General features: G+C 38.6%; 1 protein-coding gene across 9 annotated transcripts in view; it reads left to right on the top strand.

The window, feature by feature from the left end:
- ECT2 (epithelial cell transforming 2) overlaps positions 1–27,507 on the top strand; it is a 31,396-nt gene that overhangs the window by 1,690 nt on the left and 2,199 nt on the right. For 4 of the 9 annotated variants that reach the window (XM_074592291.1, XM_074592289.1, XM_074592288.1 and 1 more), the window contains 24 exons: positions 596–753; positions 1,806–1,885; positions 1,987–2,079; positions 3,015–3,197; positions 3,745–3,834; positions 4,872–4,979; positions 6,170–6,243; positions 6,372–6,502; positions 7,484–7,599; positions 7,819–7,881; positions 8,285–8,507; positions 10,117–10,253; positions 10,928–11,047; positions 12,706–12,774; positions 13,687–13,797; positions 14,930–15,026; positions 15,738–15,819; positions 16,774–16,852; positions 17,037–17,156; positions 18,509–18,647; positions 20,204–20,358; positions 23,725–23,832; positions 24,584–24,730; positions 26,394–26,719. In XM_074592291.1, coding sequence (XP_074448392.1) covers positions 624–753; positions 1,806–1,885; positions 1,987–2,079; positions 3,015–3,197; positions 3,745–3,834; positions 4,872–4,979; positions 6,170–6,243; positions 6,372–6,502; positions 7,484–7,599; positions 7,819–7,881; positions 8,285–8,507; positions 10,117–10,253; positions 10,928–11,047; positions 12,706–12,774; positions 13,687–13,797; positions 14,930–15,026; positions 15,738–15,819; positions 16,774–16,852; positions 17,037–17,156; positions 18,509–18,647; positions 20,204–20,358; positions 23,725–23,832; positions 24,584–24,730; positions 26,394–26,702 — 2,964 coding nt within the window. In that variant the 5' untranslated portion in view covers positions 596–623 and the 3' untranslated portion in view covers positions 26,703–26,719. Of the gene's footprint in view, positions 1–595; positions 754–1,805; positions 1,886–1,986; positions 2,080–3,014; positions 3,198–3,744; positions 3,835–4,871; positions 4,980–6,169; positions 6,244–6,371; positions 6,503–7,483; positions 7,600–7,818; positions 7,882–8,284; positions 8,508–10,116; positions 10,254–10,927; positions 11,048–12,705; positions 12,775–13,686; positions 13,798–14,929; positions 15,027–15,737; positions 15,820–16,773; positions 16,853–17,036; positions 17,157–18,508; positions 18,648–20,203; positions 20,359–23,724; positions 23,833–24,583; positions 24,731–26,393; positions 26,763–27,507 lie in introns of all 9 variants that reach the window. The other 5 variants (XM_074592296.1, XM_074592295.1, XR_012587683.1 and 2 more) reach the window with 4 other exon arrangements.

Below are 27,507 nucleotides of genomic sequence, written 5' to 3'. Positions count from 1 at the left end.
TGTTATGCCAAAACCCCCACTGATTTCTACTTTGCCATGTAATTGGACAGGTTTTAAAGGGACGTTTATAGTCATGAGGAGAACAACTTCAGTTAAAGTGATACAGAGGGTTATTATACCACAGTTCAGATACAGTGGCTAGTCTAGGTAACTTCTGATATCATTCTGCAAATATTTAAATTTGCGTGAATGATGAATCACATGAAATGCATGCATCTTGCCTCATGCGCAAAAGAAAAAGTGCTACGTGTTTGGCAGGTGTCTTAGAATAAATTTTTGGTGCAGAGTTAGTGCTCCCCTGCTGCTCAGAGTTGAAGTACCCTCTCTGCAGCTTTCTGTGCAAATGAATTATTTCAACGATAAGCAGCCTGCTTGGAACCATTTCTGTAATAGCTTTGTTGTCAGTCCTTTCTACCAATTCTGTGATTCCTAATGCTCTTTCAGAACTACCCTATCTGTGTGAGTGGGATTTTAATAAGAGTCCGAATGTTTTGTCTTCAGAAGTCTGAAGTTACTTCTGACTGCCTTAGTCACAGAACTCTTACTAATGAGCTTTTTTGCAACTGTAACTTAGTTCAGCACATCTGTCTTCTAGCTGTTGAAGAAAGAAACGAGACATAATCATGGCTGACAACAGTATGCTGGTGTCCGAAACCGGGAGGAGCCTCTTGGCTGATTCTTCTGTTCTTGATTCAAAAATTATAGAAACCTCCAAAGAGAATGTACTTCCTGGATCTGTTTTAGATGTTGAAGGTAATGGGAGAAGCTTATTTTAAGAGTACTATGTTTTTTTAATGACTGATTACTTTATAGGTATCTAGTAGTTTTGAAAAACCAAAAGTATTTTGCCTAACTACAGAATTGTATAAGGGGTAGCCAAAAGCGTGTTGATTTGGTATCCTTTCCCCAACAAAGGGACTGTCTCAATTTTTATCTTGCCTTGTTATAAAACATTTGGGGTTACAGCCATGAAATCAAGCAAGTTTTCTGGATGATGTATAGACCGCTGTTAGTTTCATTTGATGCCTTTTCTGTGGATAAATTATCCCAGGTGATATTTTGACACTAGTGTTTGGAAACTACCGCTGCTCTGATGTATAGAATTACAGGTAGTCCTTACATGAATGGTCTTGAGCTTGAAATTAATTCAAGAACAAATTTTCAAATTAAAAAAAAAAAACCACCAACAAAAAAGGTATTTTTGTTTTCCTGCAATGCAGTAGTCAAAATCAAATGGCAGCAGCCAAAATCAAATGGCAGCCTTTTTGGTGCAAATGACATGGAGGCAACATTTGTTCCTTCCTCCTAAGATTTTGCAAGATTATTTATACATGGAGAAAAAGAACAAGATATCTAACTTCAGTTCTGATATTCTTTGGTGAAACTGAGCAGTTACTGGGAAGCAATGAACCTTGTCAGCCAGGAACACAGAAACTAGAGAAGATACCAGAATCTGTTTTCCCGTAAGTCTTGGTATCTAATTCTGCTAGAAGGATTACGTCCATAAGTGTGTTGTTTTTCTTTCTTACCTTGCTGACTCTTCTCGCTTTGACTGTAAGGTCGTGAATTGCAGGATCTTGTTTTACCATATACTAGAAAGATTAGGCTCTATGGTCAATTAGGTGTGCTTAATTAAAGGACAGGCTTCTTTAGGCAACATTTATTTTCAGACTTTTTCCTGATAAACAAGGTGTCTTGAAAGGATGCAGTCTGCTTGTATTCTTCTATGCATTATTGCTTGATTTAGACCTAACATGTATTTTTCTATTAAAATATGAATATTATCCTTGTTTCTCTATAAACAGAAGAAATGCCTCAAATAGAAACAAGAGTGGTTTTGGTTCAGGAAGCAGGGAAACATGAGGAGCTTCTGAAAGCCTTGGAGGTATGTGGGCCTCAGATAAAACAGTCACTGGAATGAGATGGTATGCTTTTAGGCTTCTAGAAACCAGTTTGGTTCTGTACTAAAGTTTTCCTCTTCCACAGACCATTAAGATAATGGAAGTACCTGTTATAAAGATAAAGGAAACTAGTCCTGGTAAATCAGAAGAAAAACTAATAAAAAGTATTATTGATATGGTATGTCATGCAATTAAGCACATGTGATTGCATGCAGCATGTTGTACTTCACTGGGACGGAAATGTGCACACGCTTTAATTTATATTAATTGGGCATAATGGTCACAATATATGCTAATGTTTCTGATTGTGTCACTTAAAGCTTGTCAAAATTGGCACTTTCTTACAACACTTGTTTCTCAAACATGGAAATAATACCTGCAGCTCTTAATTAGCGGTGTTTTCTAACAGGGGGGTAGAAATATCAATGGAGACACTCAACTGCATGCTTATATTCAGTCAACACATAAGTCTTTGCTATGAACTGACTTCAAAATTGGTTATTTGGCTTCTCTTCCAATTGAAAGCTACATTTAAACTTCAGTGTAAGAAGTGGTCGTCCATTTCTTGACATTAAAAACCTAGGAAACAAAATTTGGAACTACTGATTGAAATTGAAATGGATAAAACTTTTAGACCCCTTAAAAATATCAGCAATGAACTAAATTAACTTCTGTTCTTTAGACCTTATGCAGCGTGGAGCTTGCTCTTTCAAGCTGGATGCTACTTTTTAGTAGCATCCAGAAGTACCTTAAGCTGTTCTGACAGTCTGAGATTTCACTTATCTTTTGTGCTTAGTTGTTTTTCTCCTATCTGTAGATATTTCCAATACTATATTATCAGTGTGAACTGATATGTAAACTACTAAAGTAACTAGAATCCTTATTCTTCGGAAGTAGGAATTGCTTTAATATATTTCTTTTTTAGGTGCAGTTCATAGCTATTCTTATGCTAGAGAACAGTGCATCTCATTCAGCTTTCACCAATCCTTCTAAGAGTCTGTCTCTGTTGAATCTGAATCGTACATTTTTCTAATGGTCCAAGATAAAAATCAGTTGAATTTTGACACTATGTTGCCTGAATAATGCTTTCCCCCTTTATCCCCATAAATCAAGGAAATTAAAGTGCCCTACATAAAGACAGAGACGATAGAAGAGCTTGGAGATTCTGATTCCCCAGAATTTGAGACTATCTTCGTTGTATCAGACTTCCAGGATTCTATCTTTAACAACCTCTGCAAAGCAGATTGCCGTGTCATTGGACCTCCAGTAGTACTGCACTGTGCACAAAAAGGAGAGGTACATGCTTTCTGTTGAAATCAACTGAGTAGTTCTCTGGGGCAGCAACTTCTAAATATTGTTTAAAATAAAGTCTGTTTTGCTTTGTTAATCAATCATAAATATTCTTAGCATCGAATTTAAGAAAAGCAAGTTTCTAATACTATGTTAGAGTATTGCATGTAGCAAGAAAGCACAGGCAGACAGTAGTTAAGGCTACAACTACTGCGGAAGCTGTGGGAGTTGTTGACCCACGAGTTGGGACTGTGCCTTTAGGAGAGGTAGCATACAAATGAAGCTTCAGCAGACTCTTTGTATTTCCAAAGGTTGTCATGTAGAGGGGATGGTTTGGGGAGGAGAAAAAAAGGTGGAGTGCTACCTTAGGGATGCTCTAGTTACTTTATCAGAACACTGGCAGGTCTGGAGCTGAGATATGACTGAATACACATACTTGGACTAGTATCTGAAGCATTTTAATACTAGTAACAATATTACGGTATTGAAGATAACGTTAAAACTTTAATGGGAGCAGTATGCTTTTGACTAAAAAGCTTATTCTTACTTTCAGCCTTTACCTTTCTCCTGTCGTCCACTGTACTGTGCAAGTATGTTGAACTTGGTACTATGCTTTACAGGATTCAGAAAGAAAGACGAATTAGTAAGACATTTTTTCCTTTGGATGGGTAAAGCTATGTTAAGTTTATTTTCAGAATGCTATTCTGTTCTGTCACCTGGGGGATTTAACTATGACTAGAGCTCGTATGGGGGGAATGCATGTTTTGTTTTGTTTTGCTGCATCTCCAGAGGCAGTGATATTTCAGGATGGGAGCAAAACCGTTTCCTTATGCAAGTCCTGTGATGCCATTTTTGGTCACTCTTTTGCTGAGTGACATTAAACAGCTCAAATTCAGTAGGTCTTAAAGATTTGTGGACTTAAGCTTCAGGCAAGATGATGTTTACCCAATAGTGTCCTCTTATTTGTATGTAGTGGTGTGGTCAAATAAAGCTTTGTAGTCCTGTTCAGAGCTTTTGCAGCATTTTATCTTGCTGCCATGCTATCTTGCTATCAGGACTTTTAGTCTTGGCATATCTAGGTATGAAGTGGTTTGGTACTCTAGCACTTTGCTTTTCCACTTCAGTGGTGCAGTTGGCACTTAATTTCCCTATTGGACACCTGGGAACTGGCAGTGTGGCTTCCCATCTTCATATGGGGGGAAAAGAAAGCAAACTCAAACCAAAAGCCTTTGCCCAGTGTTAGGGATAGTTAGGTTTTATCTGCTAGATTCAAATTGGACAAGCTGCAATCTTATATAAATTCTGGCAACTGCACCTTCAGGTAGAATTGACTAAATCAATGAGTTTAACGTGGTTCAAGTCTATTGTGTGTGAAAAGGTGAAGGCATTATGTTGATGATCACAAGAGAACTGGTGGCTTGGGTAGTCTTCCTCAAGCTACACAGCAAGGCTGCATTAAATGTTTAAAAAAAAAAAAGAAAAGTTAATAGCTCTTCTGATATATCAGCTATATCTTCTCCTGTAGATGTGAAGTTGTTTTAAGAACAAATTGTACCATTTCTATTCTAGACATTTAATATACCCTTCGGTAGCTTGCTTTATAAAATATTTTTGTACCGTTCTCACTCTGCACTGTATGCTTCAAATGATAGACTGAAAACTGTCATCTGTGTTTTCCAGGTTAAGCTAGTGACCTTGGTTCATCATATGGGTGGAATTATTCGAAGGGACTTTAGCTCCAAAGTTACACATCTGGTGGCTAACTCAACACATGGAGACAAATTCAGAGTATGTAAGCTTGAGTTGGTACTTCAGAAGTGGAAACTTTCAGAATTTGGTTCTTGTAGACTAAATCTGTAAATTATACTTCAGCTTGTAAGTTTGTTTGGTTTTTTTTTTTTCCCCCCTGTACTAATAAGAGTGACTTCTAATGGTGAGTTCATCTCCCTCTGGTGTTGAGCTTTGACATCTTTTTGTCTCTGTTAGAGATCTAAATAATATAAGCTACCTGAATGCAGAGATCTTGAAATAGACAAGTATAGTAAATAACAAGAAACAAAATGGTTCTTAAGTACTGATGTTATCAGTACTGAAGACAGTGAGTATTTCTTTGTCAATGGAAAAAGTGCTTACCTATCAACATGCCTACTTTGTCTGTCCAAACAATAAACTTTGAGGTAACTTGCAGAAAACTTTTGTACTCAATTTGAGTATGTTGTCTCTTAGAAATTATTTTTAGCTTGCTATGTATAATTGTTCAGATCTTCTTTTATGTGTAAATATATGTGTGGTGTGTTGTTGTGTGTTGGGTTTTTTTGGCAACACCAAAAGGGAATCCTTCAGGACACGTACATCCAGTTGAAAAGTAAATACAAGTTTATAGACTCTCGTACCATGGAATATGACACAGCAATGCCTATATCCCTTGACTATCCCTTGTTTGAATTGCTAGTAGGCTATTGCTTTTTTCGTAATCTGTCTTTCTGATCTTCCAGTTGGAAGAGAAGACTGTTTAAACACTCCTTTCTGCCAACTCAAAGGGAAAAAGTAGGAAAACTTCAGAATCTCTCTCAAGCAGTCATGGCAGTTACCTTTGGAATAGTTGCTTTCTCTTTGGTAAAAGCAGACTGGGATGTTTGTCTTCATACAAAGTATCAAAAGCAGAAAAAAGATCCCATATTCCACTGGAACAGAGATTTGGTTTTGAGTTTTTTGTAAGTGATGAATGTTATCAGACTAACAAAAGGGTACACTTCTAAGTAAGTGTCAAAATAGCTATTGATGTGATCTCCTAGTGGATGAAAAATTAATACGTTGTAAATCTTGGGAGTTACAGCTGGACATGATTCTTGAAGGAATATGTTCACTTTTTGCAGTATCTGTCTTGAAAAGTAAAGGCAAGGTTACTAATTTTTCTTGGAATGGGAAAGACTTAAATGAAAATACTCTGTACCGCTTGTGCTTTTCCTGTTTTGTAGATTGCTGTAAGTCTTGGTACTCCTATCGTGAAAGCTGAGTGGATTTATAAGGCTTGGGAGAAAAGGAATGAAATGTAGGTGTTTATTTTCCTTCAGCCTTTACCTTGCACCCTGTTCACTTGTAGTGTTGTGAGTTTCTGATTAAATAATAATGTAGCAATGATTCAGTGACCGTTTTGCACATCTTTTTTTCTTTTCCCAGTGATTTCTGTGCAGCTGATGATGACTTTAGAAATCAGTTCAAGGTTCCTCCCTTCCAGGATTGCATGTTAAGTTTCCTTGGATTCTCTGATGATGAGAAAGCTAACATGGAAGAAATGACGGAAATGCAAGGTTATTGTTTATTATTGACCTGTGGAAAGAATGGGCTTCATAGCTGATAAATACTTTACTGAAGCCGAAATGCTGAATTGTGAATCCTGAAGCGTTAACGAAGACTCTTCAACTTGGAGAGTTATAAATTAATTTTTAGATGTTGGTGTATGCCAAAGTTCTGGTAGCTGTTGAAGACTTCCTAGGCTGGTTGAAACTAGACAATTTAAAAAGAAGTAATTATAGGGTGCTTGAAGATAACTTGGAGAACTTGGTACTTGATATGTATATTCTGCTTCAGTTCTCATAATCAGTTTTGTGGTATGCATCTTTACATAATTCACAGAAAGCATCTACAATGTTTCCAACTTTGATATGAATCGTCGCTGGTAACACACTTGATTGGAAGTGTTCCACTTTTTGGTAGTGTAGTACAAATTAACGATCACATTGACAGTAATGTTGTAACAGATAATGCACAAGTCTCCAGCCTTTTATTGCTAGAGTTGCAGGTAACAGAACTATAGAAATGGGAATGGAGCAAGCTTCTAACAGAAAAGCCGTGTCAAAAGAGATGCAAGTTGGCTGGGTTTGCTCCCCCCAGGCCTGTTTACCTAAAGCTACTTATAAGATTGTGACATGCACAGGTTGTAGCTTGTGAATGTCTTTAGGGTGAGTATTCCTGGCTTGTTCTTCTAAGAAACAAGAAAAGCTTTCCAAAAGAGTATTGGATTTATTGTTAGACAGGTTTAAATGCCCTCTGAACTCCATGTACCCCTGTCTTTTCAATATGTAATTTGCTACTGCATGCTACATGCTATTTCCTAAAAGCTGTCTCTGATGATAATATCTGGGGTGTTATGTAAGCCCAACAACTGATTGGCTCAATCAAGTTCATCTCTCATTAATGATAGGTGTCACAGAACTATCAAGTGAGCTACAGATTTCTAGCAATAATGTTCTTCAGTCTTGCTAATTTGCCTTTTTTTTTTTTTAATCTAGGAGGGCATTATTTACCAGTCGGTGATGAAAGGTGTACGCACTTAGTGGTTGAAGAAAGTACAGTAAAAGATCTCCCATTCGAACCTTTAAAAAAGCTTTATGTTGTAAAGCAAGAGGTTAGTGCAGACAAATTCTTGAAAGACTATCGCTATATAATACTTGGTACGTGAGATTTTTTTTTTCCCCAGAATAAGCCATACGTTCACATTTAGTATGCAAACTGCCTTACTAATATATATATGTGTGTGTGTGTTTGTATATGTAATTTTGAGTATTTTTGACTTTGGATGAAGCCTGGTAATTGTTTTTAATATGTGTTTTCTTTTTTCCTTTAGTGGTTCTGGGGGAGCATTCAAATGGATGCCAGAGCTGGAGAGTCCATGTATTTATTTGAGAAGGTACGTTGTACTCTCTCCCATAATACCCTGCATGTATTTGGTGGTAAAATTAGTATGCGCAATAGTATGTGTGGGGCCAGAGATCAACTGTTTTAAAGCAGCATTTAAGTTCCAGATAATCCATTATAGGTTTTATACATAGAATGCTAATTTGGAAAAAACTTTTCTGCTTCCTGAAGGTTGAACTTATTTTTAGTTAAACAAAATACTAGTGTGATTTCCAGTTGTGTGTGTGGGTTGTTTTTTGGGGATTTTTTTTTTTAAAAAAAGAGCTTTGCCCATCGTACCCCGGCTTCCCTAGGAAGATTTGTATAGTGTACTGATCTCTACAATCAAACCTTTGCACGGAGTTGAGCTGGACACAGTGGGTAAAAACGCTAAACTAAACTTTCTTTTACTACAGTCAGAGAGTCCTGGCCTCAAGAAGTCTGTATCACTACTTTCTCTGAGTACTCCAAACAGCAATCGCAAAAGACGTCGTTTGAAAGAGACCCTTGCACAACTGACCAGAGAAACGGACATGTCACCATTCCCTCCTCGGAAACGTCCATCAGCTGAACATTCGCTTTCTATTGGGTCCTTGCTGGATATTTCTAACACTCCAGAGTCGAGCACTACCAATGGAGGTAGAGCCAAAACCTTCATTCAGACACACTTGCAATGTTTAAGAGCTCTCTGCATCCAAGTGGTAATGGTAGTGGTAGGGAAGCCTTACAGGTTTCCTAAGTAATTCCAGGCTTCATCCTTTTCAAAGGATGTGCAGAAGGCAGAATTGGAGTGAAGAGCTCAAACGCAGACAGAGGCCAGGCTGCCTCTTGTTACTGCAGTAAGCATGTTCATACCCAAAGGAAAACAAGGGAAAGATATAGGGATGATAAATATGAAGTACAGTACAGTGTTACTGTAAAGTGCTTCAAATATTCTGCTGATAATCTGCAGCAAAAAACCAACACAGTTAACAGTAAATAATCTAAAAACCTCTCCAGTAGGTTACTTGGAGAAAGGAGGACAAAGATTCTTTTATAAGGGAATTAAAGGGAAAATTCCTGCAAAGCCCACTCCTCCTATGTCCCTGTAAAGTTCTGTTGAGGTAACACTATTTGTGGCAGCAAACTGTCGTGTCAAACTTGACAAGAATATAAATTGCCACCTGGTTTTGATTGGTTAATTGGCAAAGAACTTCAAATGTCTCTGCGCGTGGCTCTCATGGAAGAGAGGAAACAGCAAAATTGTGGATTAATCAAAACCTGAGAATTTAGAAAAAAAAAAGCCCTAGTTTCATCACATAGACAAAATATTTGGAGTTAGTACTGCTTTAAAAATGCCTCTGTATAGAAGTCAAGTAATCTTAGTGAGGCACAACCTGTAAGTGATAATTCAGAAGTTATACAGGAAAGATCACGTTATAGTCAAAAGACCAGCTTTCTTAGATCATGCTGGCACTGTCATAACCCCTGGTATGGAAGTTTCTTCTAATACAACATCAGTCTCAGAGAATGTGCTATTTTAAAGACAACGGGTAAGGTATGTATTTCACAATAACTGCGACAGTAATGAACTCTGACATCAGAATGAGTGAGCGCTGATCTCTGCTGTCCAATACATGTGCAAGTATTTAAAACTAACAGACTGCTCCAGGTCCACCTGGGCTTTAGCTTTAAAAGAAATGAACCTTCTTGTGTCTTATTTTTTTCTCCTCCCTCCCCCAATAGGATAAAATGCAAGTGTTGCATGTAAGAACTGATTTTAATATATATTCATATATATTGATATATTAATATATATTTAATATATATTCAGCTACATACTTAATGCAAGGATGGCAGGCAGCTGAAAGATAATTGTTTATGTGGCAAAGTAAGAGTAGAAAAGTACTTTTATACATAGCGTATATATAAATAATGTTCAGCGCCTAATCCTTAGTTTCTCCTAAACGTAATAGGGTTAAGTTATTGACCTGCCCATAAATGGCTTACTAGTTTCAGACTAATTTTGGGGAATGATATTACTATTGTTGCTCTATGATGAGGGTGTAATGAAGAAAGCCATTTTCTAGAAAGAGCTCTCATAACTGTAGAACAACCTACATAATAGCCTTAAAAAAACCAAAAAAACCACCACCAACTACCTTCCCTTAAAAATTAGGAAGTTTTTTTTCTGCTTTGATGGTGAGCTTTTTTAGGGACTCTATTGTAATAGAGCTCTTATTTCCTTTTGGGAATATCTCTTCATCAGAAACACCAAAATCCTGCGCAAGACCTTCCAAAAACTCAACTCCTCTTCCAGTAAAGCAGTCTGCAAGGTGGCAGGTTGCAAAGGAATTGTATCAAACAGAGAGTAACTATGTTGACATACTGACAACAATTATTCAGGTAAGCTGGTCTTAAAGCAAGTACAGGTCAACTGTAATAAGACATCTAGTGTTTACATCAATAATTGCTTTCAGCATGTGATCTGCAGGCTTTTAGGGCTTCGGTGCATCAAAGGTTCATAAAAAGGTGGCAATGTAAACAGTCTCATGTGATTTAATTGGCATGTGAAAATATTTAGTATCTGTTAGTAATAAAAGCTGGGAAATACAATTTCTAATCTGAGATCTGCAGTGGAATTGCAATTTGTATGGAAAGTCTAAGCTTCAGGAAAATATGATCTTCGTGACTCAGATTTTTAAGATATTAGTGAACAGAGAGAGACGGCAGGGGATTTTTTAAAATCTTTCCAAGAAGAGCAGAACAGCAAACAGCTTACAGGAAGAGCTTAATTTTTAGAAAGCTTGTTTCCAATGCATCTGATTACTTAATGAGCTGTGACGTGTGTGAGTAGAAAAGTAGATGAAAGGGGGTTATGCTGTAGAAACATATTAAACTGATTGTTTGTATCTTAACCACTCCTCCATAACCCACTTTTGCTAAACGGGAGCAGAATGTCTCAAGATTGTGACTGCAGGGAAATATGATGTGGAAGGAAAACACTGTTTTTTATGACTGTTTCTAACACAATACGTGGAGATTGGGAGAGCATTAACTTACTTTGTCTAATTCATCAGTTATTTCAAGTTCCGCTGGAGAAGGAAGGACAACTTGGAGGACCAATTCTTGCACAGGAAGAAATTAAGACCATATTTGGCAGCATTCCGGATATTCTTGATGTGCACACTAAAATCAAGGCAAGCTGCAACCTCTCCCCTTGCAGGGGAAGCTTTAGTACACACTTTGAGTCTTTTTCTGCATGCTTTTAAGTTGTATCTGCTGGATGGGTGTAGGTTCAAACTAGTGTTGTTACATGCTGTTCAATCTGTGGAATTACGTGCAAATCCAAAGTACTCTTTGAGATTTAACACTGATTTATAAATACCTGAAGTCTGATTATTGTGTATTTAACTAATACTGTAATTCGTGAGCTGTCTTGTCATCTTCCAATTTTAATACCTCTTCCTTATAGAAGGTTTTCTGTAACTGATACAAAAGTGGTCAAAAGGGCCAGTGGTATCAAATGGTAGTTTCACAAGTGCTTGTAACATATGTGCCTCTATTAAAGCAGTAAGCAAGAACTCTTGGAAGGATAGCTAAAGCTATGGAATTAAACCAAACAAACAAAAACCACCAAAAAATTAGTATTTTTCTGGGCTTTAGGTATGTTCGTATAAGGAGTCTTTATGTCAAAGAGAGTTATATCATTTGGTAGGAAAAACTGATCCCTCTTTAAATGGCTTTGAACCAATTGTCAGAAACTACCATCTCACAGAAACACTTCAACCTCTGAAGCAGTTGACCTGGTACTAAGGCCTAATAAGCGCTCCCTAGAATCCCTTAACAGCTTGTTTTCTTGAGGCTTGCTTTATTGTATGTTTTGATCTAGATTGCAAGCACTCCCTGAGGCTATCTGCGGGTCTCTCAATAGATTATGATGCAAGCCTTTCTTGACTAGGAGGTCATAGAATCTCCTTCTTATAATGGCATAGGTCTGCATTTGTTCCTCTCTGCATTTCATAGTAGGCTTTTAAAATAGAGGGACTTGTTGACTGCCTGTAACTCAGCGGTTTGGTGTTTTTGTTGTGTTTTGGGGCTTGTTTCTTTAACTGTTGGTATCCAGCCTAGTTAATCACAATAGGTATTGATGCATGTCCACTGAGATGAAAGCAGAGCATGTGTGTCCACGTAGACAAAGTTGCTTATATGTAGTGGTTGTGTTTTCCTTCATCTTTGGTGTAATAAAGATAAGAGAAGTGGCAGCAACAAACCAATATTAATGGTGAATCCTTTCCACTGGAGGTGAATCCTGAACCTTCAGCTGTGCCCTCCTGTCCCTGTTATTAGCTGACAGTGAATAAGCTTGATCCTTGTCAAGCTGATACGGGCTTAACGGGCTTGGTCTCACTTTCCTTGGCACCCTGGTGCAGCGAGTGAAGGAAATCTATCCTTGTTCTATTTCAATCCTATCTAATGGACTTAAAAGTCCTATATTAATTGTGCACTCCTAATTAGACTTGGTTCAACTGTCTTCTACATATACTCTTTTCATAATCATTTGGGATATGTTCCGTAGTGTGTTGGACGCAGCACCGTTACCTTGTTGCAGAGTTGGCTAGTGCCGATACTCTGCATTGATTCAAAAACTACATATTCGGCCCTCAGTAGGCTGAAAAGGTTAAATGTGAAATTGTACAGCTTTTAGGATTGCCTGTTTTGTCAGCATGGAAACATACGGCTAATTATATGTGTTTGACAGAACATTGGTCCCATCTTACAGCTTTATGCATTTCATTTTTTCCTCTTATTTTCACCACCACCCCCGCCCCCCGCACCATCTCTGCATGTATTCTAGGAAGACCTGGAAGATCTTATGATGAATTGGACTGAAAGCAAAAGTATTGGTGATATCATTCTTAAATACGTAAGTCTCTGTTTCTTTTCTTATGCATTAGAGCTATTATCTTGCTCTATAGCACTACTGAGAGGAACGCTAACTTTTATCAATGTATTTTCTGTTTAGACTTTTCAGTTGAGCTAGATGCTATACTTTGTATAGGTAATCCATGTCAAGTTTATGTGTTTGTCCACTTGCGTGAAGGGGTAAAACTCTGATATGGCTTGAGAACTGTAATTTGCAACACTACAGACGTGCTTTTTACTCAGACATTAAAAGGGGCTCTTCCTGTAATCCTAGCTATCTGCTGCCTCTGATCAATAGTAAATTACTGGGAAAATAACTTTTCATGGAAACTTCTTTTGGTCTTCCTTCAAGACTTGCAATGTGTAAGTGAACTAAGGACTCCTTGTTTTTACAAGTACAGAACGTGCAGAACAGAAAAGCTGGGTCTGGGACTGCAGTGCATTTTAGCATAAGTAGTCTGCTAGGTATCTTGTGCTTTGCTTTTGAGGCAAATAGTGTTTGGCATTCAAAAATTCAGTCTAAGGTATTGCTTCTAGTGGTTTAATGCCGTTTAATGGTGATTGCAGTAACTGGAGAAAATACCTGTCTGAAATTTCCAAAATTCTCACCAAAAGTATGTTGCTAAGTGAGAATCTGCCTCCTACTTGAGCTGCTCAGCAGCTTCTAAGACTGTCACGTGTGTACTCGATGTTTCTGAGAGCAGTCTGCATTTAATCAGCAGCATTGAATCTTGGGCATCTGGCATGCAAAAATGTCAACTTGTTCTGAAAACACACATGGGTTTACAACACATTTCTTATTATTCTTTACTGAAATGTGTCTTTGAGCAGCTTTGTGTGGCTCAGGGCATATGAACATATGTACAATGCTGCATAATATGTAAAGCAGAGCCGTAACAGTTGTTTCTTTCAGTCAAAAGACTTGTTGAAAACATACCCTCCGTTTGTGAATTTCTTCGAAATGAGCAAGGAGACTATTACTAGATGTGAAAAGCAGAAGCCAAGGTTTCATGCCTTCCTAAAGGTAAGTGTCTGCAGAACTAAGTCTTTTGAGTACAACATGGAGACCATTACTAAGTGAACTTCTTAATGCAGTAGGTGGAAGTATGTGGAATTTTGGAAGCTTGGAGGAATGTGAACATCTTTTGGTGAGACAGAAATAGGAAGGACTTGAACTCCAATCCCTCAGGCTCCTCATAAGGCTCTTTCATAAGAGGTCCAAGTTTCTCCTCTGTTACACAGCTTTCAGGGTAGAACCATAGAACTGTCTATGTTGGAAGGGACCTTTTAAGATCAAGTCCAACCATCAACCTAACACTGACAAAACCACTGCTAAATCACGTCTCTAAGCACCACATCTGATTATATCTGTTTATTGCTGGAAAAAGTGCATTCTGATTACTTTCTCCCAAAGTAACTAGAGAGGTACTCTCTCTAGTCATCTGTAAAGATAACTAGAGCTGCTGCTTTTTATTGATCCCCCTCCCTGTGTTTAAAAGACTTGTATTTCTGAAATAGCTTTTAACTTGCTTTCGGCAGCTGTGAAGTTCCAGAGAGGTAGAATCTCTCAACATTCTTGTGACTAATGAATAGGAGCATAACAGTGGAGATCTAACAGGAAGATGATCTTCAAAGAAAGAGTTATCTGAAGATGAGTCTTAGGACTCTTGAGCTTTCAGATAAAGGTATACAGTTGATTAATAGTGCAGCGTAGCTTTAAGTCCTCTACCGTATCCCACAAATGTCTATCAAATAGTCGAGTAATCAAACTGCCAGATTTCAGCCCATGTTTTCTGAGGTACCAGCAATTATTTCCAAGTATTGATATCTAAAAGATGGGGAAATGGGTAAGAGAATAGGCCACTCCCATTCAGCATTAGCATCTGAAGCAAGGACTGAGGGGTTGGTAATATGGACAGTTTAAAACTAAATACTCTGAGAACATAAATCACATGATAAATACCGCGCAGATTTGAATATAATGAGTTTTTTAACACAATCTGTTAAGGATTGAGCATCTGTGGTAAATGATTCTCAAACTTATACTGCAATGCTATTTTCAAGGAAGACAATTTTTCTCCTAGTTTGTTTTTTTTTTTTTGGGGTGTACGTAAGTGGAAAAACTAAGAGTTATTTCTCCCCTTTCTCTTTCCCAGATAAACCAAGCTAAACCTGAATGTGGCCGCCAAAGCTTAGCTGAACTCCTTATCCGTCCTGTTCAAAGGCTGCCTAGTGTTGCTCTGCTACTGAATGGTAATCTAGTGATGTTTTATTTTTTTATTAGTTTGTCTGTGAAGGTGTTAAAACCAAGGTAATGTCTCCTTTTGTCATAATTAGCAACAGCTTTTCTTATATAAAACGTGCCTGATTCTGGGATTTAATCATGCTTAATGGCAGTCAGCAAGACCAATTACTGAAGAAAGCGTACTTTTGGCTAAATTTCACTTGTTCATATATTTGTCTGTGGGATACAGGTAGAGGAAAAGTTTGCTCTGACAACAGTTTTGTCTCTTCAAATGCAAATATAATTGAGATTCAAATGCAGCTAGCATAAACTAGACAGCAATTCGTATTCACGAGGCTTACAGCTTCATGTGTTCCACCTGGTATCAACCACTTGCGGTAATAATGATTACATTAATAAAAATAATAATAAAAAACCCCATATCACTACCCTTTGCTTGTTGGAAAGAGTTTTATGCTTGTTTCTGCACTTCCAACAAAACCAGCATGTGGTCTTATTGATTTTTTTTTTTTCAAATAGTTTGAGGATTTGGTTTTGTATTGGAGGTGGGTTTTTCTTTAGCCAATTGCTATTCAGCCTACTTCCCCACTTAATCAAGGCTATTTGGACTCCAGGATGACTGTAATTTCTTCAGTCACCTTATTTGACTTACAGTTTAAATTTGAATTTTTCGTATTTTTTTTTCAGCACTTGTGTGGGATTTTTTTTTTTAATTGTAGATATTAAGAAGCATACAGCAGAAGAGAACCCAGATAAAATAACCCTAGAGAGAGCCATTGAATCATTAAAGGAAGTGATGACGTAAGTGATGAAGATATGAAACATACTGTTATACATTTATATCTGTCTATTCCTTCTCAATTGCTCTTAGTGTGGTGTTGCCATAACTTTAGTCTCCATGTATACGTAATTGTATGTGTTCTCCCTTTTGCCACTGTTGTCACTTTGGCATTCTGTGCCAGAGCTCTCGAAGGAGCCTGCGATGTTGTTACCCAGTACTTCTGCCTGAATGTCTGCTGAGTTCCTGTCTCAGCACGAAGCTGAACTTCCTCTGTTCTGAACTTTCCTCTGTTCTGTTCCAACTCTTATTTCTATCTGTTCCCTCCAGAATGGAAGGAATGTGTTTTGTCTTTAAATCTTATTTCCGTGCGTCTATCAACTGACAGGACATGCTATTGGTGGAAGATTAGTTTCTCTTGTCCTGTATTAGCTATTCTTGGCACCGTTCCATGAGTTAATTAGCTTAAAGCTGAGCTGTTGATATTGTAAGTCTCAGCTCTTCTGAAGTGTAGTGTATGTCTCCAGCAATGAGACCTCCTGTATTAATTGGGTAAATGTTTGTCTGATTTTTGACAACAACTACTTTTAAATTGTAATTATTCTTGCATTTGCGTTTTGGTGAGCTGCAGCCCTGACTTAGGGGGGGATAAAATGCAGGCTGTAAAGAACTGCATTGGGTTGGTCCCTAGTCCAAAATCTTATGGGGTAGGGGAGGGGAATTATATATTAACCGAATGGTGTGTCAACTACTGATAACATGACAAGAATATTGTTCTAGGTCTGAAGTTTCCTATGTGCTTAGCATATGGTATTTGGATACTTCAGTGAGCAAGTGTGGTTGATCTTGTATTTTCCAGTGCTGCTGTGTAAACTACAGCTCTGAATGTTTAGCTTCATTATTTTGTGTGTCTTAAATGCAGTGCATTTATTTACCGTTGCTTGATATTGAAGATAATTATAATATGCTTCCCTCAGCCATATTAATGAAGACAAAAGAAAAACAGAGGCACAAAGGCAGTTCTTTGATGTTGTCTATGAAGTTGATGGATGTCCAGTAAGTAATTTCTCTGAAGCTGCAGACCTGTAAAATAACTGTGCACTAGTTTGCTCCTTTTGCCAAAGTAAGCGGGGTTAAAATGCAATGGTGCCGGTTTAAAAAGATTTCCAACGTTAAGTGCAAGCAGTAATCCAGCCCTTGAACTAAATGCTTAATGAGCTTTTTTGCTTCTGTCACTTAGGCCAATCTCTTGTCTTCTCACCGAAGCTTAGTTCAGCGTTTGGAAACCGTAGCGCTTGGCGATGACCTCTGTGACAGGGGAGAACAGGTCACACTCTTTCTGTTCAATGATTGCCTAGAGGTAAGATGACTACACAAGTACATCTCATGAACTGAATTATAAAAGGCTTAACACTACTTATGAATATAAACAAGTAAAATTCAAAAACTTTGAAGCAGAAGTCTAAGTCACAGACAGCTAATAGCTCAACACATGCTGATGTTGCCTTTTCATTAGCTATTGTATAAGCCAGCACAAGTAGCTAGTTGATTCTGGGATGGTTGAGAGGTGTTAATGTAGCTTTTAACGTCTTGCAGCTAGATAAAAATTTAAAAGCAGCTTAATATGTTAAGAAAGAAATGCTTATCTGAATAGCACTTTGAGTAGTACCGATGGATAAAAGAGTGCTGGAGTCCTTGGCTCAGCAGGATGTCTGTCTCTCTAATGTTTAGTCATATTTAATGTGAGTAAATAGTGGGCCTCTGGGGTAGGTGTGTCTGTGCTTAGGCTACAAAAAAAAAATTCACGTATTAAAGGCCTTACACTTAACAGTATGTTAGGAAGAATTAGGAGGGAAAAGTAATCTAGCTGGGTTTTGCAGTCTTATGTGGAGAAACTGAGGGTGTAAAGGACACTTTATGAAAGTAGCTGTTACTGCCAACAGCAGTAAAGAACACTGCCTTTATAGAAGACCAACTCTAAAATAATCCAAAACTAGTACTGTCTTAAGCAGCCCTTAGAGACAAAAGCCTATTGTTGTGACTAATGATGAATTTTTTCCTGGGAGTCAAGTTAGCTCAGCTTCATTGCGTCTTGTCAAGGAAGGAGAGAAAAAAGAAAACACTCTTAATAAAGCTTCTTGGCTTATCTCTTTTACAAGATACAAGCAACTGAAGATACCTTTCTTAGAAAACAAGCAAGATACCTATGTGTTTATGTAAAGTAAAAACCTCCACTGCAAGACCCACTTGATGACTGCACGCACAAGCAACAGCAAGTGATACATCTAGGACATAACACGCCACAGCCTAAGTTGCTTCATGCATATAGACAACGTTTTTTCTGTTTAAATTTAGGCTATCTTGTGGTAGGTTTCGTAGGGCCCTTGCCCCAGCTCTACCCTACCTCTATGCAGGGTAGAATTGAGGTCTGTAATACAAAATTACTTCCCCTCTTGATTTTTTTATTTTTCATTTTTTGAGGTGAGTGCATCAATGCTAAGTAACAACTATTGCTGGGCTGTGAACTATAGACAGTGAATAATGAGATAAGTGAGTTCCTTAAAGATTTACGTAGTAGAGTAAAATACTCTTTGAGTATTTTTCTGTAGCAATGCTTTCTGTGCCTTTGTGTATACTAGAAGGTAAAAAAGAGAAACAAAACAATGGCAAGAGACCTTCTAACTTTAATCTTTGTCTTTTATTGAACTGCAGATTGCGAGGAAACGGCATAAAGTTATTGGTGCTTTCAAGAGTCCGCATGGCCACACGAGGCCTCCTGCATCTCTCAAGCACGTTGTTCTCATGCCTCTCTCCCAGATCAAGAAAGTCTTAGACATCAGGGAGACAGAAGGTCTGTATGTTTTGAAGTGCTGTAATAGCTAATGAAAGCTGTGGTTCAGAGTATAAAGGATGAAGGTCTGCTGTTGTGGGATAGAATGCTTAAGGTATATTTGTTGTATGGTATGTGACTTTAGTATAAGCTTCTGTTTGAAGCTCTGTATGAGCCGGAGAATTCCTTGCACTGATACCTTTTGTCTTTTCAAGAATCCCTGCAGAATGATGAATTTGGCAGAACTACTAGATGGCCTTAGCATAAGCCAGCCACATGGCAGTGTGACTTACAGAGGAGCACACTTGACAGCTCTGGATTTACAAAACAAAACTGAAAAACCAAACTTCAGTCCAGAGCATTAGACTGACTAAAGACAAGTGCTGTTTCTGTGAAACCACATCCTCATTTAACTGGTGATAACGATGCTCAGGAGGAACTTAGCATCTTAGAAGAAAGATTTAGATGACTTAAGTTCTGCGGCTGCTTTGCCATACTGAGTCTGTAGGGTTTCACTAAGCAATGCATTGCTACAGCAGCAGAACTCATGCTACCAAGTGTTCTTGATAGTGACTTCTGAAGAAGTCTAGTCAGACTAGTTTCTAGTTCTATACCCTAGAAAATTAGATTTGATATTTCACTGTAGGTGATGGTATGCACATCATACTTGTTCTGCTTTATGTTCTCTGAAGCACCTGAATGTAGAAACCTGATAAGAAATAGTAATAGCAAAGACAATAGATAGTAAATGTGATGCCTACCTGCATTTTTAAAAGGTACTTTAGGGTTTCTTTTTTAAGAATTCTCTTTGAAGTACTGTGTAACCCTTAAGTTTACTTTGGGGCTTGGACGAAGAGATCCATTTGTAAGCATACTGTTTAGTGTTTGCTAAGAACTTTGGTAAACAAATCTTGGGAGAGGTCACCTACTCTCTCTTATATATGCTGTCTTATAGGGCTGCTTTTCTGATTGGCGATAGTTTGTGTTTTTTTTTTCTTTCTTTGTCTCTCAACTGTGTTTAGTATGTTTCAGCTGCATCTGCTATAAAGGAGTATCAGTGATGGATTAATTTTCTGCTATCAAGTGAGCAACGTTTGTCAAATTTTAAGCAGTAAAACCATTGTAACTTGATTATTTTAATATGTCATATTTAGTACTGATGTCTTTGTTGCTTTTTCCTGCTTCGGAAAATAGGGTAAACATTGTTTTCCTTGTTCTCTGTTGATAAAGAAATGATGTGTCCAACATTTCATGAGTTGGAGAATGAAATTGATATTTACTGCTATATCCAGTAACACTGACTAGTCTGCAGGCTACAGTATGCAGATCAGTTGGTGAATAAACAGCTTCTGTGTGAACAGCTGACTGCAGCCTCTTGATGAAGGATGCAGATAGAGCTCAGTGCTCTTGTGAGTGGTACAACAGTTATTGTGTAAATAAGGACAAAATCCTTGAATCAAATCATATTCTTTCTAATTCTGGCTCCTGGCAGATGGAGGGTTAACTCTTTTGAAGGTTCCCCCTGAATTATATGAAAAGTTGTTATTCTTAATCTTTACCTCTTTTATAAACTGCAGATTGCCGTAAAGCTTTCGCTTTAGTTGTGCGGCCGCCTACAGAACTCAACAACAAGCTACTCAGTTTCCAGATGACAACTGAAGAACCTCCTAAAGAAGACTGGCTGAAGATGTTGTGTCGGCACGTGGCTAACACTATTTGTAAAGCAGATGCAGTAAGTGCTCTGGAACCATGTTGCTGATTGGAAATATTTGTCTGTTTTTCGCTTGTGTTTGTTTTTTCTTTGCTTGAAGCACATGAAGCTAAAGAACTTAATAGTGGACATGCTTGAGGTGAAGTAGAGCAGAAAATATTTGTGCTAGCATGTCTGCAAGTGGTTAAAAGATGGAAAAGGAAGCAGCCTGGAAGTTAGCTTCTACAGAAGCTAATAAGTACTTAAAAATCAAGAATCCCACCCTTCCCCCACCACAAATTAATTATAAATAATTTAAACTCTGCACTGCAGATCTTCAGTAGGGCAGGTCTAAACAGAATTGTCTTCAGCTTGCTTCTTTCACAGCTTTGTTTCAATTTACAGTCCCAGCATTATGAATTGTGTGTTCTGATTTAATTCTGTGTTAGGTTGAATTCTTTGTTCTACCCCTTATCTGCATGGGCGTCATAATGTAAGAGACATGAAGCATCTTCCTCCTATAGACAGAAGCCTACAACCTTAAAAAATGGCAATGAAGAAAACAACGAAATAAAGGAGGCACTGGCCTCCTATTTCTAGAAGCTCAGTGTATGGGCTTTCCACAGCCAGAAAACTGCTAATTTGAAGCGTAGATCCTCTCCAATTAGGGCAAGAGGCTAATGTTTTCGTTATGTAAGGGCTAAGCTAATGTTTTAGTTATGTAAGAGTGTGTACATATCAGGCATTCAAATATGCTGAAAATGTGTGTAGTACGTATAGTTGAAACAATTTGGGTTTAGGCTAGCAAGTCTTGGGTTCTGCCTTGTACTCTTACTGTACAATGTTTGGTTGTCTGTAACTTCTAAAGACATGCTTAGAATTATAGAATGGTTAGAGTTGCTTGTTTCAGGAGAGGTAGTTAAGTAATCAAAATAGCATCTTAGTTTTACTTTGTTTGGCTTGTCATCTAGGGACTTATGAATAAGAAACTTGGCTTTGTGCTTTTCCTTCCTTTTTAGGTACTGAGGAGGAAAAGTACTGATTCAGAAATGTTAATTTACTTTAATCTGTCTGTCACCTATCTTCAGTCTCCTGTTTGTGTTACGTATAACACACAGTGATGGAAAAATGTTGGGTCTTTTAATAGAAATTAAATCTTTGTGTAATACACTTATTACTCCCTCTTTCCCCAGGACATTCAGAATCGTGTCATAGAATAGTTTGGGTTGTAAGGGACCTTTAAAGGCCATCTAGTCCAACCCCCCTGCCATGAGCAGGGACGTCTTCAACTAGATCGGGTTGCTCAGAGCCCCGTCCAGCCTGACCTTGAATGTCTCCAGGGGTGGGGCATCTACCACCTTTCTGGGCAACCTGGGCCAGGGTTTCACCAGCCTCATTGGAAAAAACAAAAACAAACAAACAAAAAAACCACCTAGCAACCCACCAACACCCAACCAAACTTCTTCCTAATATCTAGTCTAAATCTTCCCACTTTTAGTTTAAAGCCATTACCCCTTGTCCTGTTGCAACAGGCCCTGCTAAAATGTTTGTCCCCATCTTTCCTGTAGGTCCCCTGTCAAGTACTGAAAGGCTGCTATAAGGTCTCCCTGGAGCCTTCTCTTCTCCAGGCTGAACAACCCCCACTGTAGCTCCAGCCCTCTGATCATCTTTGTGGCCCTCCTCTGGACTCGTTCCAAGAGGTCCATGCCCTTATGTTGGGGGCTCCAGAGCTGGACACAGTGCTCCAGGTGGGATCTCCCCAGAGGGGCAGAACTGCCTCCCTCGCCCTGCTGGCCTTGCTGCCTTGGGTGCAGCCCAGGATATGGTTGGCTTTCTGGGCTGCAAGTACGTGGTGCTGGCTCGTGCCCAGCTTTTCATCCACCAGCACCCTCAAGTCCTCCTTGGCAGAGCTGCTCTCAATCCCTTCATGCCCCAGCCCGTGTTGATACTGGGGGCTGCCCCAGCCCAGGTGCAGGACCTTTCATGAGGTTCACACAACCTCACTTCCTGAGCTTGTCCAGGTCCTTCTGGATGGTATCCTCTCCCTCAGGCATGTCAGCTGCACCACTCAGCTTGGCATTGTCTGCAAACTTGCTGAGGGTGCACTCAATCCCACTGTCTGTTGCTGATAAAGATATTGAACTGTACTGGTCCCAATATGGACCCCTGAGGGACACCACTTGTCACCAGTCTCCGTCTGGACATTGAGCTGTTGACCACTACCCTCTGGATGTGACCATCCAACCAATTCCTCATCTGCTGAACAGTCTACCCATCAAATCTATACCTCTCCAACTTAGAGAGAAGGATGTTGTGGGGGATCGTGTCAAAGACCTTAGAGAAGTCCAGATGGACAACATCCCTAGCTCTTCTATGATGGAGTGACAACATCAGCGGACAAGAGAAGGCCACTAGGTTGGTCAGGCAGGACTTGCCCTTGTTGAAGCCATGCTACTTGTCTTGAACAACCTCCTGTTATGCTGACAAATTGCCTCCCATATGCTGACAAATTGTAATCTACTATGTTGATTCCCATTAGTTATAGTTTCTGTAACTGCTGCTTTGTACCAATTATATAATACTTTTTTCTTGCTGATTTAAATGTCAAATTGAGCAATTTAAGCACACTTACCTTTTCCCTGGTCTTCAACAGCTCTGTAGCATCATGTGAGACAGGTAGTGTTGACTTTGCCACATGGTGGCAGTGAAGGCTTTGATTACTACTCTGTCGGACACTAGGAATAGCCATACAGCTTGCTGTCTGGTGTTCTTTTTTTTTTTTTTTCCCCAAACTTTTTTTTTAGGTAAACTGTCTTCTCAAAATAAAAACCTAACCAACAACAAAAAAATCCCCACCCCAGCAACTTCCCACTCCCACGTGTGCCCCTCCTCACCCTCCTCATGTTTTATAAGTAGCTCACCAGAGATTGCTTTGCATATGCTAGAGTTGAAGAATGGGGCATGGAAAAAAAAATAAAATTAAAAAAAAAACCCCTTATGGCTCTTCCGAAACATCTATTTGGCTCAAGCTGAAAGGTTTAGTCTCACTGATAGACAGCTGGAGCCGATTTCAGAAGGGTGCGAGATATGTCAGTGAAACAAAGGGGTATATATGTTGTGAAACTCTCTAGGTAGACTTCAGGACTTTACTGTGATCAACCCTGAACTTGAAACTGAATCAAACCGAACATAAATCTACTGATGAAGGGGTTTCATAAACTGGTCGCACCAGCAGTTAATCTCATGAAATGGCATGAAAGCAAATAGCTGCTTAAGTATATGTTAAGAGTTAAATATGGAGGAATATGGCAATTAAAACCTCTAAATCTCATCTAATTGAACTAGAGAATGATATTTTGACAAGTGGTGATGTTTGTCGACCATAATTAAGGCTATTTTTGTCTGTAGGAAAATCTCATTTATACTGCTGATCCTGATTCAGTTGAAGTAAATACTAAAGATATGGACAGTACTTTAAGCAGAGCATCCAGGGCAATAAAGAAAACATCAAAAAAGGTAAGATGCTACAAAGATAACGCTTTACAGTAAAACCTGCTTTAGTCAGGGGATTGTGCTAGTATTCCTGTTAACAGTAGTGACAGGAAAATCTTAATCTGAACTAAAACTCTTAAGTATAAGCTCCTTAAAGAAAGAAGGTGGGGGAGTGTTTTGAGGTTTTGACTGAGTAGTTTTGGAGTGTCTGTGTACAGACATAAGTATTATGTGGTCATTTTTGAGTCTGTTATGGAAATTATTCTTAGTTTAATATTTTAAATCTTTTTAATATATTACAAAAAAACCCCTCACAACCCTCAGCTGTAACCATTTTTAGCATATCGAATAGAGTTTTAAAGCTGCATGCAATTATCTAAATTCAAGTACCTTCAAAAATAGTATGGGTGTAGAGTGTGCATGTCCTGGGAGTAAAAGAAACCAAAATAGCAAGGAAGTAGGTGCTGAATGCTAGTGTCTACCTGTGTATGGCTTCCTTTGTGTGTGGCTTAACTGCTCCCCCTTGTGTTGTCCTCATTCTTGGACAGAGGGAGAAGAGCCTCTCAGAAGAGAAGAACCTCCCCAAGGTGATGGGGAGCCTTAAAAGTCAGATCACCTTGTGAGTGTGTGTGTTTGGCTAGACACATATTCAGTCATATTCACGTTGATACGTGTCCTACAGAGGTTCAAAACTTGAATGGTAGCCTGTATTGTAGTAGTAATTACAGCCTGATATTTTTTTGGTCAGTGTATAACTGTTTGTCAAACTTTTCAGGTTACAAGAGCATTTTCTTTCTCCAAAACACCAAAGAGAGCTCTTCGAAGGGCTTTGATGTCACATAGTGCAACAGAAGGAAGAAGTCCCAGTTCAGCTAATGAGAGTTATATAGGCAGCCGACTCACTAGTACATCATCATTAGCGGTAAGTGATTTGGCTGTGCAGGCCAAATAAGTAACCTTTTTAAGATCACAGTTATTTTAATGTCTGGTGATGATCTTACTTTAACAATTTCAAGATCCACAGTGGAAAAATTTATTTTTAACTACATTCATAGACGTGTTATTTTTCTGAGCAAGAGTTGTTTAATGAGAAGGCTTACTTGCTGAAAACGCAGAAAAATCTGCTGTATGTACTGGAAACTGGGAGTTGCCTTGTACGGTTAAGTTGGAAAAAAAAAAAATTCCACCCCCTTTTGCCAGAGATTGGAAAACGTATCCTCTTCTGAGAGCGAGAAACTTCCAACACAGTCTTATTTTGGTTCATGCTTTTGATTTTTGGACAATATATAAAAATGTAGTGTACAACCCTGAATAGTATGGCTGACAGTATCAGTGAAAGTAGTGAGATGATAGACATCCTATGAAACAACCTGGGAAGGAAGGATAGAGAAATACAGGTGCTGCAGCCTGAGAGTTTTTTAAAAAGGCAAGGGAATTAACTCCTTATAAAATTTGGTAAAGCAATATATTGTGCTATGTACTGCAACTCTTTTGCTATGCCTGGCTACCTATTGCAGCTTTCTTCTGCTACATTAAGTCAAACTCAGTTTCCTTGTGCAACCTGGTAAAGCAGACTAGATTTGGAGGGATTTTTTCATCATCTTTGCTCTTATTCTACTGTTTGAGTACATCTGTATGCTGAATAAACGTCTACTTTGAAGTCTGTAGTTTGTAGGACAGAAGGCCAAGAACAGAATTTCTTGTGTATCTTTCTACTGCTGCCTGATATGTCAGTACCTTAATATAGAGATATTTCAGTATGTTTGAGGGGCCGTTAAATTGTACAGCGTAAAGATATTGCCCTGCTCTGCCACATGAGATAGGAATGAGAAAAGATGAATTAATAAGGGAGGAAGTATCACCGTGGACTCCCTTGCTTTAGAGGAAATAATAAAAAACATTAAAATGTACCAGTGTGGCTGGTAGAAATCTCAGAGAACCTCAGTTCTCTGTAGAGATTTTCCTTCCTTCAACTATGATTGCTTCAGCCATAGTTTTTGAATTCTAATATTCTGTCTTGGGTTTGATACAGAACTGTATCTCACTTCTCATGAAAATGCGAGTCATGCACTTTTCTCTTTGTGTGTCTACCCCATGCAAAAATACTTTTTTCCACAAAATGATAGGAACCCATAGTAGTAAAACCTATTTTCCTATTTCAAATTCTTCCCAGAGTTCTTGCACCTCTGAGGTAGTAAGCTGCAGCTTGGCAGCAGGTCAGATGTTATATGTGGTGATGTGTGTGGTTTTTCTTTAACCAATCCCACGCATCACTGACCTTGGATAAAGCCTTTTTGGTTGAATCGTAAGGTTAAGGGGAAAGGAGAGGTTTGGATTCCAGCTCCTCAAGTTGGGATACCAGTGCAGTTCTGGAGTAGGAAACTAAAGCTGCAGGAAACCTGTCTGAGTCCATTGAGAGAGTCAAAGCTGTTATTCAGACATGTTTTAATTAAATAAAATCCTGGCCTGTGCTTATGTGGGTATTTTTTGGTGTAGAAAAACTCTAGAGTAAAAATATCAGTAAAGCTTGGATGCTTGGGCGTTTTCTTGTTTGCAGTAACTCTTGAACCCCTTCCTAATTGTAGATTGCTCGTTCATCTTCTTCGTGCAGCCTGAAGGGAACTGTCAAATGTGTTGTTAATGTGCATCGCTCCAATTCTGTTGATTGGAGCTCTCAAAATTCCGGGCCTCGACCTGTGCTGTGTCCTGGCTCTCCAAATATTCGTCTTTCAAATGTTGTAGAAGAAAAAACCTCTTCCAACTCGGAAAGCCTAAATGGTCATGCCCTGGACAGATCATGTCCTGTGCCTATTATTATTACCACTTGTGATGATGCTGGAGATAATAACGAGTGTGGTGCTGAAAGATTCTGTACATCAAATCCTGACTGTTAATGCCCATCTTACAGGAAGTGAGCAAAAAAAGTCTTCATTCCTCTAAACTAAGACAGCACGGTACAACTATATAAAACCCTAGAATCCACAAAGTGTGTGAAATGGTGTTGGGGTGTTCTTTGACGACTTCTAATGCATGGGGTTGGAGTCGACACTCACACGTGGTCTAGTTCTATTTCTAGTTCTGGGTGCAAAGTTAATTCTTTCACACATCCTTTTAACTTTAATTTTTCTGAGTTTTTGTTCTTAATTTATTTCTATACAACCGAATTAATTCTTGTTTCGGTTCAGTTGTCCAAGTGGCAGTGTAGCTCACTGGCCAGACATCTGAGGACTTTTAATTTGGTTGCAGGGAAGTCCTCGAGCAACTAATTTTACCTATGGTGTTAAGTTTCTTGTTCCCCTATCTGTAAATAGAAAAAATATCCTGTATAAAATACTTTAGAATCTAATAAGAGCTGCTATATAAAGAGGAGTTTAGGATTTAATTCTCAAATATCGCCTATGAGTGCAAATAAACACGTGCCATAAACAGGCATTAGACTTCGTAGTGAGGTGGTATATCCTTACCTGCTCAAAATATCCCCATTTAAAAGACTCCTGAAACACGCAGGTGCAGCAAGCTGCCGAGCTACCACGACCTGGTTGTACGCTGAAAAGCGTGGCTGTGCTATCAAGAGCAACAGAAGATTGCTTGTGACAGTATCTTGAGGTCTAATGGAAAAAGAATATAAAATCTCAGCTGATCCAATGAGGTTAACTTTTAGTGCTACATATTGATGCGCTGCTCTCACTGTGATTTTAA

Source organism: Larus michahellis, chromosome 6 (assembly GCF_964199755.1).
Source record: "Larus michahellis chromosome 6, bLarMic1.1, whole genome shotgun sequence".
NCBI classification, from domain to species: Eukaryota; Metazoa; Chordata; class Aves; order Charadriiformes; family Laridae; genus Larus; species Larus michahellis.
The sequence above is the reverse complement of the archived record's forward strand: the minus strand, read 5'-3'. Positions and strand labels throughout refer to the sequence as shown.